The sequence below is a fragment of the Chelonia mydas genome, chromosome 1, assembly GCF_015237465.2.
Source record: "Chelonia mydas isolate rCheMyd1 chromosome 1, rCheMyd1.pri.v2, whole genome shotgun sequence".
Lineage (NCBI taxonomy): Eukaryota > Metazoa > Chordata > Testudines > Cheloniidae > Chelonia > Chelonia mydas.
In genome coordinates this window covers 224276427-224289400 of record NC_057849.1, presented here as the reverse complement: position 1 = coordinate 224289400, position 12974 = coordinate 224276427, and the positions used below count along the sequence as shown (strand labels likewise).

Below are 12974 nucleotides of genomic sequence, written 5' to 3'. Positions count from 1 at the left end.
AGTGGGGGTACAGGGACACATGGGGGAAGGGGGATGCCTGAGTGGGGGCACAGAAACATGGGATGGGGGGTGCAAGGACACATGGTGATTGGAGGAGGGGGTGCAGGGTGACAGGTGTGGGGACACATGGGGAGTGGGTGTCTGAGTGGGGGTGGAGGAAGATGGGGGGGGGGAGAGGGTGCAGGGACACATGGGGACAGATGTGCCTGACTGAATGGGAGAGGCCAGGGGTCAGCCAGAGTCTGCATGGGGGAGGCTCCCTAACAATTCCCCCTTGCCCTCCCAAAAAACCTGTTCCATATTTCTCCCACCCACACCCAACAACCCTCCAGGTTCACTCACAGGCTCTTTCCCTTTCCGTCAGCTCCTCCGTTACCCCTGACTCCCACAAGCCTTTGCACTGCTTCTGGTGTGGGCGGTGGGGACATGGTTCTGTATTGTAGTTTAAATGAATTACACAAAGTTCTGTATTTATATGCCTTGTAAGGAATCTATTTGACAAAAAACATTTCCTGAATCTTTTTCATTGTCTGTAATATTACAGACATACTTGCTGACAGGTATTTTGAAATACGTTACCAAAATAATTGAAACTGGTGTAATTATATTGTGTTATTTTGACAAATAAAATATGCAGAATTTTGCAGGATTTTAAAATATTATGTTTAGAATTTTAAATTTTTTGGTGCAGAATTCCCCCAGGAGTAGAAGACAATGGGAACTGTTGGCTTCTCAGCCCTTTTGAAAATCAGTTTAACTTAAAGCATATCAGAAGTCCCAATGAACCCTGTGTGTAAAGTTAAGCTTATGCATAGGGCTACGATTTTGTCACAGAGGTCACGGAATCTGTGACTTCCAGAGACCTCCGTGACGTGAGCCCACAGCACCTGGGAGCTGCAGGGTCCCCCCATTGCCCATGGTGGCTGGGAATTGCAAGGCCCCAAGCTCTCAGCTGCTGCGGGCAGGGAAGGGAGTGTCCCAGGAGCTCCCAGCTGCTGTGGATGGTGGGGGTGCCCCGCAGTTCCTGGCCGCCGTGGGCAGCAAGGGTGCACCGCAGCTCAGAGTCACGGGCAGAGGGGGGGCCGTTGCAGCTCCCAGCCAGTCCCCCACCGGTAGTGTGGGGACCCTGCGGCTCCCCATTTTGTCATGCATATTTTTAGTAAAAGTCATGGATAAATTCACGGGCTTCCATGAATTATTCTTTATTGCCCATGACCTGTCTGATTTTTACTAAAAATATGCATGACAAAATCTTAGTCTTACTTATGCATAATACTTTAAAGGATCAGATTTAGGATCCTCACTTTAGGTACTCATTTTGAAAACCTATGCTGTAGGAATCACTTACTGCTGTATCAGCAAATAAAGATACATATGCACTAAAATGGTAATAGTTATCTGAGCAAATTTGTATTTTCCTTGTCCCACATTTAGTTTCAAAATGTAAATTAATTTCATAAACCTTGTCCATATGTGAGCACTTGACTGATTATGTTTTTCCCTCTTAATTCAGACATAGAAAGTATATCACGCTTGAAACAATATCTCTCTTCACTTGAGCGGGAAATTTTTTTTCCCCACACTGGGTAAAACTTCCGCCTAAGTCAATGGGAGTTTTCTATCAATAAGGTCTTCAGGATTTAGCCCACTCTTTATATTTGGATTTTTTTTATATTGCATCATGTATATGCTACATGCCATTAGGAAAGTGTATTTTAATTAATCCGATTCGGGAGTGTGGTGTAAAGTACTCATCAATTTACTTGGGGAGGGCTGTACAGTTCTGCTAATATGAATAGAACCTGTGCCACTGAAGCACATGCATTGCAATATCTCTTTGCTCCTAGAGGTGCTCATTATGGACAGCCATCAGTATATAGATTGTTTTTGATAGAAACATGTATAATCTAAACCAGGGTTGTGAGTAGGAGCCATTGCTGAGTCAGGGCACAGACACATAATCATGCTGAGCACATCCCGTGACATCTAAGCTGCACCATGGCCCACCATGGCTGGAATGCCCCTCGATGGTTTCATTTGCTAAGGGCCCACAGAGTAATCTCTCTGTGGGTTCAAGAATTGCCAAAATGTAGTAGCCAGCTTCTGCACTGCACAGCTGCTGCTGGTCATGATTTTCCTGGCAGGCATTGATTCACAATATCTAACAGAATTTGACCCTATAGGAAACTTCCAGAACACATGCATTCTGACAGGTATTTACTTGTGAATTATATTTAAACAGTTAGACTGTGTACTCTGTGGGACAGGATCAGTTGCAATGTTTGAACTGAGGCGGTAATTAACAATAAATTCTCTAAAAAGCAATGGTGTTTGCCAATATTTTTTCCAAGCTGTATCATTGGTGGTACGTCATTTTAGAGTGCTGATTGTTAGTTTTATAGTTTCTTGTGTTCCTAATAAGTAATTGTGTTTCAGTGACTACTGCAAATTAGTAGTAGATGCTGAGGAATTGCTCTACTGTACCTAGGATTGATATGCTACAACAAAATTTGTTAGCAGTTTTATCTTCTGTCTTTATTTTATGTATATTTTTGATTATATTTTCCAGCAAGTTTCTGGTGCCAAAGGTGATTAACAATTGAGAGTTTTTATAATTGAATGGCCCTATCATCTTAGAAAAATCATTTACCAGCTTTGACCTCCTAAATGACTTAAGTCTAGTAGTTTAAAGATTTATTTTCTAGTCTTTTTTCAAGATCGCAGTCTTCATTTTTTACAACCCCCTGTACATTTTGAATCTCGTAGTTTTACCTTGTTTATAACCTTTTTGTAGCTGGTGAAATGAAGCAAAATGACAAGATCATCTGTATGTTAGAAGAACGACAGAAACAAGACATCAAAAACCTAAACAAAGCTGTCACTGAGTTTCAACAGAATTTTCAGAAGCCAGAAACTCGGCGTGAGTTTGATTTGTCTGACCCACAGGCCCTGAAGAAGGATACTCCTGCTCGCCTCTCTGACAATGACCCTCGATGTACTGTATCTGGCTTGCAGAAGTTTCTAGGAGAAGATTTAAACCATGATCAGAGGGTGAAATTTCAAAAGGAGCAGTCAAGAGAATGGTCTCTACAGCAACAGAGAGATTGGAAGAATGCATTAGCAGACCAGAAATTTGCAGGTAACAAATGAAGGTAGAAGTTTGATTTTAATGTTTTTTTTGTTTTGTTTTGTTTTTTTTTAAACAAATTCTACTGTGAATAATTTGCAAAACTGTAGAATAGCCCATTATGCCAATCTGTGATATAAGGAAAGTGCTGTGGGAATTTTAACTTCACACAGGTATCCGCTGCAGACTCTCAAAAATAAACTTGTTTTAATGTCTCAGTTAAAGTACTTGTATTGAGAACTTATGATGATCCCATGAATTTCTAATCTTCTTTTCCCCTATACACCTGAAATGAAGAGACTGGGTAGTTTTAAAAAAAGCTTGTGTATTTTGAATGTTTGATTCAATGAAGTCAAGCTACTTGTTATGCTTTTATACTAATGTTACAATAGATAAAATGAAGCTCTGATTTATTTTTTTTTTAGTTTCTGTCCTGAAAAAAGTGTTTTCTGGGGATAGTTACAATATTTTTTAAAAACTTTGTCCAAACAAGTTTTGAACAAACAAGTATTAAATAAAGTTTGCTTCATTTTTTACATTTCTAACCTGGATTCCTTGATATGTTAATTTACTGACCCATTAAACCTTCTATGATAAACCTTAGCCATGGAATTTGGAAAGGGATACATGAGATGGCTTTCTGTTTAATATATGAATAGTTCATCAACCAACAACTGTTTTAAAATTACATTTACATATGCATGGATGATAAGGCTTATCAATTAAATTCTGTTTTAATCTAATTTAGAGGATCTCCATGACAAGAACAGGCTAGACCTAGATCAAAAAGCCATGGAACTACAAAGGAAAGACGTAGAAACCAGACAAGCTGTTTGTGCAGCTACCAAGGATTTTAATAGAACTCAGGTAAATTAATATTGGTTATAAAGAGGAAGGAATCGAGCAATTTTTTTTTAAGTCATATAACAAAGTACAATGAGTAATGATGTTGCCGCACAGATTTGTCAGCAATTAAGTTCCAGTGTTGTTTTAGTAATTAGAAAATATGTTTTATGCACCTCTCTAAAGATATCCTCTGCCAGCGTCCAGGAGCCAGCAGGGGAAAATGTCTGCCTAGATCTGGAGCTTTTGCTCAGCCTCACTAAAATCTGTCAATATCCACTGTACTAACACCACAGTTTTTTGTCTCTGCGTGGCTCATCCTGCTCTTTAACATCACAGTAGCAGATGGATCTGGTTTTAAACTCCTCAGACTCACCAGAAATTGTGAAGAATCAGAGGGTCTCTGATAGCCCTTTGCAGGGCAGCATGGCACCTCTCGAGAAGGAGCAAGTCTACAATATGATAAAGCAGATAGCTGAAGAACAGATCCTGCTTATGTATATATCAGAGCAGGGGTTCTCAAACTGAAGGCCAGGACTCCTCAGGGGGTAGAGAAGTTATTACGTGGGGGGTCGTGAGCTGTCAGCCTCCACCCCAAACCCCGCTTTGCCTCCAGCATTTATAATGGTGTTAAATATATTAAAAAGTGTTATCAGTTTCTAAGGGGGTCACTCAGACGCTTGCTATGTGAAAGGGGTCACCAGTTCAAAAGTTTGGGAACCACTGTATCAGAGAATATCTCTGAAATTTAAATCATAACTGCAGTACACCAGGTCAGTTTGCAGGGGCTAATCTCCAGGATCAGGGAGGCAGAAGTTAGAATGTGTACCTTAGAAGATAATATGAACTCTATTATGATCAGTGCAGACCAAACATGTCTGATCCAAAAGCTGAAAAATAGAATTGATCTGTAAGGCCATCCAGAAGAAATAATTTGAGGGTGGTTAGATCTGTAGAATTTGTATAAGACACTACTTGAGATTTTCCTTATACCCAGACAGAGCTGAATATAGAAAGGGCCCGCTGCTCCTAGTCACCGAACCCTCAACTAATTCCAAGCCAAGCATTTATATTAAATTTTCTAAAATACAATGTGAAAGAATCCATTCTTAAGTAATAATAATAAAGCCTGGGAACAAGGAAACCTGAGCTGGAAAGGGCGTAGAATAGTGATATTTCCCAACTACAGCCAGGAGGTAATCAAAAAAGAGCCCTGTTAAATATGTCAAGGAAGCAGGCCAAGGAGAAAAGACTGACCTATTTTATAGCCTTCCAAGCTCTTTTTCAGATGAAGGTGGATAGCCAGGCCCTTAACTTCTCGAAACTGGGAGAAGCAGAAAACTACATTCTATGGCTTTTTCTATAGAACCAAAATTACATTGCCATGGTATTTGCTATTCAACACTTGCAATGCTGGGTTGTTGTTGTCAGAAGTGAAGGGATCCAGAGAAATGCCCACCTCAGCTCTGTACCTCCCATATCCTCCATCGTACCCATATTTAAAGCCAGGCGGAACCATCAGACATTCATAGACGGAAATCACCACAACACATCTCACTGAGCAAGAATCCAGACCAACCTGGCTCCCGTGGAGATAGTAACTATATCCTATCCGCTCTTTGAAACACCATATTGATTGCTTTGCTTAAACTATATGAACTGCAGTTGGTTACCTATCAGTCCAGATCTCTTGACTCCATTTCTAATAATGGTTATGAGCTTTTTTCCCCCCATCAGTTTTGTGCTTCCAGGAGGAAGAAGAGGAGTGGGGTGTGGGAAGGGTTGCCTTAATTAATGATTTTAAGAACAGCATACTGGTAAAGTATTCAATTTAAATTGCAGATATTGGGTAATGTGCACAGGGATGAGGGCATTATTTCACTTCCTGTGTGTTTTAAGAGCTGGCCCTTGGAGAGCCAGACACTGGGATTTTGGACCCATCTGTCTATAGAAGGTGGTAAAGTAGTTTCTTGTTTCTCATCCCTCATTTTTCCAGTGGATCCACAAGCAGATGTGTCTGGTAGGACTCTAACCTCCAATGCATAGTTATGTGCATTTAGCCCAGAAACCCTATTTAAAATGTATTCAGCAATGTTCATCCTCCCCCCATCTCCTGCCTTTTGTGCGGGGAAGCACCAACGGGGAGGATTAGGCATATTCATATATTTTGCATTTGATGTGGAACAGAGAGGATGTGTTCATTCAGTCTACTCCTCTATCTTCCTGATCTTTTATCCCACTCTGACTTGAGAGCATTGGTCTTTCACACCTTTGCCTTGTTTTACACCCCTCTGTACTACCTCCTTTTAACTCTCTTACCTACTTAACCTCTTGCCACTCTAGTTTCTCTTCTCCATCTAAATGCCTTTATGACCAGTGTCCCAGGGGGCCACACTGAGATTATTCAACTAGGGCAAACTGTAAAGAATGGGGCAGATAATCCCCAGAGCTGGTGGATATTTCAATATTCTATCAAGCCAGCAGAAAACAGCTTCTATAATCCCTTACTGGTTGCACAGAAGCCCAGTATAGCAATCCAGCCTTGGGCTTCCACCCAGACACCCAAGTCAAATATGATGAGGATTACTGAAAATCTTATTCATCATATAAGAAAGTTCTACCAATCCCAAAGGATCAGACACATTACCTCCCAAGTTAATGAATATTTCAGATCTTACCCAAACAAACGCTTACAACAGATTATTAACTGAACTAAAATTTATTAAAAAGATCAGTATACATACAGACATGAGTACAGTTCTGAGATTAGTTTCATAGTAGAGATGGTGAGCTTTGGAGTTGCAAAGAGTTCTTAAAATTAATCCATAGATTCAGTCCAATGTTCATATCCAGGGTGATCCCAGGTGGGACTGGAGATCTCAGTCTTATGATTGAAGCTTCCCCTGCATAAAGTATCAAGCAGATCTGAGAGAAAAAGGATCAGGACCCAAGGGTTTTTTATACAGTTCCAGGTCTTCTCTTGATAGCTCAGAGTTATTAGGCGAACAATAGGCAATCATTGAGACTCTGAAGTAGACCTATTTCCTAAGCATCACTAGTAATTAGCTACACAGATTAACATAAAGCAATTGCCTGTTTCCCACCATTTACAGGTGATTTGCTGTATACTTCAAAGAGAAATCAAGACCGTGATATCACTATATTTACAGTTAATTTAAATGTTAATATTTTCTTTTGATCTCTGAATTAACAGAATACAGCATAGGCAGGAAATGTTCAATTACATTAACCTTTAACAATATATATTACTCCTGGGGGAATTCTGCATTACTGTGCATGCACAGAATTCATGGCCCTCACAGATTTCTTTGCTTCCCTGCAGAAAAAAGACTTCTGACAGGGAAGCAAAGGGAAGTCACAAGAGCGGTCACACGCCCCTCCCCAGCAGTGCAGGCAGGTTGGTTTGGGTGCTTGGAGCAGCTGGTAGAGACATAAATCACTGCTGAGGTGGGAGGGTTGGGCAGTCATGTGTGAGAGAGAGACACTGTCCCTCTCGCTCGCTATTGTGGCATGCTCAGCATGGAAGGGCAGAGCTTTGGAGTGTTTCTGGTGAGGTAGGCATGGGGCAGGTTCTGTCCCCTCAGGCAAAGCAGAATGTATCAGCCTGCCTTCTTCGTGAATCCCCCAGGAGGATAAAACAGGTGTAGAAATTTTAAGGCTCCTTTACGTTGTCAGTGGTGTAAAGGACAGTGTGGCCTTATAAATGTTTGTGGTGCTTTGGTGATTAGAAGTCATGTACATTTTTGTACTAAAAAAATTTCCTTTCAAAATGTGCTCCATCAATTGTTTGCTACTGCCGTTTCTGGAGATAGGCAGGAGCTAATATAAAGTGTGAATTTGATTCCCCAGCCTTCACTTGCTCTTCAGTTGCAATGATGTAACACTGAGCATATGGCAGTATATATTTGTTGACTAATAACTGGAAGTAAAGGGTCAATAGTAGCTACATTACTATTAGACAGAGGGGGTTGGGGATTTCCTCCAATGTTCCCCACTCCCATACTTCATCCGTTGTATCGTAGTTTAAATAAATTACCAAAATAATTGAAACCAGCATGATTATATTATTTTAGCAAACAAAATATGCATTATTTTGCAGAATTTTAAAAAATTTTGCTCAGAAATTTTAATTTTTCGGTGCAGAATTATTTCTTTTTTTGGTGCAGAATTCCCCTAGGAGTAATATATGTAAACACACAAAAAGATTATCTACCAATATGTCCCTAAAAGCTGAATTTGGGTAATTTATCCTGCAGGATGCTTAACCCTTTCTGGCCACGTGTCACAGCCTTATGAACGCTTCTAGGTATTCCTCAACCTGGACTTCTCACCCTTGCTGTACCTTTGAGTCTTAGTGTGCATGGACTAAGATGTTTTTTGGGACACTTCCCCCTTTGAGTACCTATGGCTAATTTATTTAAATGTTTCTTGGAACATAAAAAGGAATGTTAACTGTATAAGAAGGAAAAAATATGAATCTAACTTTAATGAGCTGTAAGTGGATATAATAATCCTCCAGGAAACCCACCTCATTGAGTCTGAGGTCAAAAAGCTTTAAAAAGGCTGGATTGGTAATGATGTTTTTAGTAATTAAGCAGCCAAATCTGGGGGCAGGAGTGTCAATCCTGATCAGTAAAACCTGAAAACACACAAATCCTATCAACTGATAAGACTCGTAGGGAAGATTCTTAATCGTTAAAGTTAGCTTGGTAGCTGTGTTATTAACAATTAAAAAAAGCCATTATGATCTCTGATCAGACCCCTGTGATACTGTAGCTCTCATCTCCTGAAAAACTAGGCTACCAGAAGATGGCGGTTAATACTGCTCTTTACTTCTAGATATAATTGAAAAAGCTTGTGGGGAAGAAATGACTTAAAGGGCAGGATAATATCCTATTCCTTCCACAGAAAGAGAGCCAGATAGACTGAGTTGATGACTAATGGAACAGCTCAAGGAGGCAGAACTCAGCTATGCGGATTACCCCTCTTTGGATAAACTCTGAGATGTAACCAGTCTCAGATATGAAATTAATAAAATAATTTCAGCTCAGGCTGAATTTGCGTTGTTTAAATGAAAACAAGGCATGCTGGGAATCGAGCATTTAAAGGTGGGGAAATTATTAGCATATTGACTTAGAATGAATTCATTAAAAGCTAAAATCCCACTCATTTCACTCAAGTCTGTGTTTGATACGAATCTAAACAATTATTAATGAATTCTCCAGATTCTACCAATGGTTGTATTTAGAAGAAGACCCCTGATGATCAGTTACTTGATGAGTACACCCAAAAATCAGCAATTCCCCCAGGCAGCAGAAGAACAAAAAGTTTGGCTCAATTCCCCATTCCATACCTCTGAAATTATGGCTACCCTAGGCAACATGAAATCAAGTAAGGCCCTGACCATAGACTACTTTCCAGATGAATTTTATGCCCAATTCAAAGCCAACTGGCTCCAAAACTGGCTGAACTATACACTGAGGCTTTTGGCAGAAGTACTCTGCCCCCTTCAATGGATGAAGCCCTAATCTCAGCCATTCTTAAAGCTGACACAGATGACCAATATTCTTAATCAATTCTGACATTAAAATATTTTCTAAAATTCTACCTGGATGATTAGAAAAAGTAGTGAGGTACATAGCACACCCAGATTAGGTGGGTTTTATACAAGAGAGACATGGGTCAAACTGACAAGGGTTTGCCTATCAGTGTGCTAACCCCTTGAAGCTGATGGCTATTCTGTCACTGGACATGGAAAAAGCCTTTGATAGAGTAAATTGGAGGTATTTGTTCTTCATCCTACAAAAATTTGGATCTGGTCTTTCATTTCCTAGATTAGACTTTTGTACTCCAATTTTAGCTCCCATGTTGTAACCAATAACTACCTTTCCCCTCCTTTCAATCTCCATCGTGGTACTAGACAGATCTTTCCCTCCTCCTATTTAGTTTGACTTTAGAGCCATTGGCAATACAAATTAGAGCACACCCAGGGATCCAGAGTATAAAAATAGGGTCCATGGGGATGAAAATATGCTTGTATGATGATGATTTATAAACTATTGAATTGTCTGGGAAAATCTCAGGGTACAACGTTAACAAGCACAAGTCAGAGGCTCTTAGTGCACTTTTAGATAATACTTTTCTCTGGTAGCAGCCAGTAATCAGGTACTTGGGAGTCTTCTTTCCTAGAAACATGAAATAAATAGTCAAAATTAATTTCAGTCTAATCACACACACAGCTTTGGATTCACATAGATGGGAAGCCTTCCTCTATCACTTTGGGGTAGAGTTAAAAATCTTAAAGATGAATGTCCTCCCAAGACTTCTATTGATCTAAGCTCCTTGCCAGTTTATATTCCCCCTTCTGTTTTTTTTTTTTGTTTTTTTCAGAATTAATAACATTTTTAAAATTCTGTTGTGGGGTATGGGGAACAAAAGCCAAATTATCCTTTGAAAAATGCAGCTGCCTGTCAATGCAGGAGACTTTAGCGTTACTATGTATCCTTAATCTTGAGCCAAGTGACACAGTGGCTGACCTGCTCCCTCCCCGAGCTTTCCATACAAGACCCAGGCTTCTCCAGTCTGGCTGTATACAGAGGAAGAAACCCACCACTAGCATGATTCCTAAACTTGGACTTCTGCTGTGTCCTTATGGAGAAGATGGTCACAATTTTGACCATTAGGAAAGTTGGGTATCTGGTTGCTTCCAAGTTTAAATGTCATCCCTTTCACGTTTAGATTCAGGTAACTCCAAAATGTTAATTGCCTACAAATCCATCCTATAGCCTGATTAGATTCAAAAAGGGATTTTGAGCATAAACCACCTATCTGAAAGCAATTACTTCATGCTCTTTCCTCGCCTTAGGGGAAAATTTCAACTGGACCCAAAGAAGGAATGTCAATACTTTTAATTTAACCATGCCCTGCAACACCAGTTTGGGCCAGATGCCTCTGCAGCATCAGACACCCCCAGCTTCTGGAGAGTTCTGAAAGAGTTATATTTCCTGCCTATCAGGCAAATTGGCAGTCAGCAGTGACTGGGAACATGAGCTGTGAATTTCCATTACCAACATTCGGTGGAATCAGATTTGTTCCAATATACAGCATTTCTGACTAGAATTATGGTTAAGATTGATCTAGCAGAAAATCCTTTGGAGGATGCATTGGACTCCGTCTAGACTTTTCAGGTCTGGAGCAGCCACATCTGACAAATGCTGGTGCTGCAGGCACGAACTTGTACCACATGCTGTGGAACTGCCTTTTGATCTATTTTTTTTCTGGACAGAGATAAATATTTGAGCCAATTTCTCTCTCTCAGTCAAGGTGAATTGCAGGCTGGCCAGGCCATGCTAGGCCTAATCAATCTGTCCTGGAAACTGAAATCCTCTGAAAGTTTTTGGTTGGGTAGAGCTCTGATTGTAGCCAAACATCTAATTCTACAACAGGGGAAGTTCCAAGTACACCCATCTCCCAAGAATTGTACTCTGATTTGGTGAGCCTGGTAGCAATGGAACAAAATTTGCACTCCAAACCACCAAGATAAGTGTATGGTTATATGGTCGTCATTTTTGAAAGAATCAGAATAATCAATTACATTCTCTCTGAGGTAATATTTTTTTGTGGTGCCCTTCCAAAACCCTAGAGCCCTCCCATTTTCTCAACTCATCTCTTCGTTCTCTATCCTATCATTCCTTTCTTAGCCTCTTATGTAGCTGTCTGGCTTTCCTTTGGTCCTCTTTTCTCTATTTCTCTCCTGCCATCTTTTTCCCCCGAAAGGGAATTGATGATGATTAGTTTATGGTCTTACTTTACAAAGACCCCAAACTGGGTCTGAATAATAAAATGACCATTATTAATTAATCGTACAGGCAAAGCTCTGTAACCAATTAATAATTGTCTTTGTCCCATTATTCTTTGCCCTTAATTAAGAAGTTTTGTCTCCCCTACATTGCTGTATAATCTGATAATGGCTCTACTCCAGGTTAGGTAGCTAATAAAAGATAAACAAAGAATAGTCTGTATAAATATAGATATCTCCTCTGCCAAGATTCTCACTCCTAGATCTTAGCTTGCTATCATGAGGCACTTGGAACTTCCCAAACTCTTGAAGAGTTTTGGTCCCTCAGGCAGCAGTAGTGGGGTAGAGCACTGCTGAACTTAATTATCCTTGGTACTTTCCAGCTGGTTCCTTCTTGATTTCAGTCAGCAAAGAAACTCCATGCAGGAGCTGCATCTCTCCAGTTTCAGCTCCTACCATTCTCAGAGGCATGCTCCTTGTGCATCAGGTATCTCAGGCAGGTCCAAATGTCTTTTACCTTAGTTTTGTGAGATCATTTGCCTCGGGCTCTTTGGTCAGTGCTCAGCGGCAGCACTTTGGCTCTACTTCATCACCTGCCTTGGCACTTTGTTGCCTCTGTCTGCAACACTTTCAAGTCTGCTCTTGGGGTCTGTTTTAGTGTTCCAGAACCTCTGTTTTGTGGCACTTCAGTACTTGTGTTTTGCATGTTTCTGGAACATGCCTTGGCACTTTTGGTGTTAGTTTTTATACATTCTTCAATGCTTTCTTCAGCACCTCTGCTGTGCTCCAGCAATTCACTTTGGTACCCTGATATACCATCTCTTCAGCTCAGTCTCACTGTTTTCTCTTTCTTGTTTTGTGCTATGTTCTGTTTGCAGAACATGAGTCTCTTGAGCACCTAAGGAAGAAGGAAACCACTCAATGGCTTCTAATCATGTTCTTCCAGCAAGTCTAGGTCAGTGATGGACAACCAATCCATTGCATGGTCTTCTTTGCAGTTAACTGTGAAGTTAAGGACCATATGTCACCCTGGGATCTAAGAAAGAGTGGAGAATGCTTCTATGGGCTTGTCAAGATGCAGAGTTACACCAGTTTATCTAATGGTGTTCTTTTAAACTGATTTAGTTAAAAAGGTGCAAAATGCTATGTGGACTACTACTAATTTTGGTTGAGCCATATTTATTT

At 40.3% G+C, this 12974-nt stretch overlaps 1 protein-coding gene across 3 annotated transcripts in view; it reads left to right on the top strand.

The window, feature by feature from the left end:
- The window catches only part of RIBC2 (RIB43A domain with coiled-coils 2), a 33011-nt gene that overhangs the window by 6009 nt on the left and 14028 nt on the right, over positions 1 to 12974 (top strand). For all 3 annotated transcript variants that reach the window (XM_027824214.3, XM_027824213.3, XM_043537694.1), the window contains exons 3-4: positions 2795 to 3139; positions 3876 to 3994. In XM_027824214.3, coding sequence (XP_027680015.1) covers positions 2795 to 3139; positions 3876 to 3994 — 464 coding nt within the window. The remainder of the gene's footprint in view (positions 1 to 2794; positions 3140 to 3875; positions 3995 to 12974) is intronic.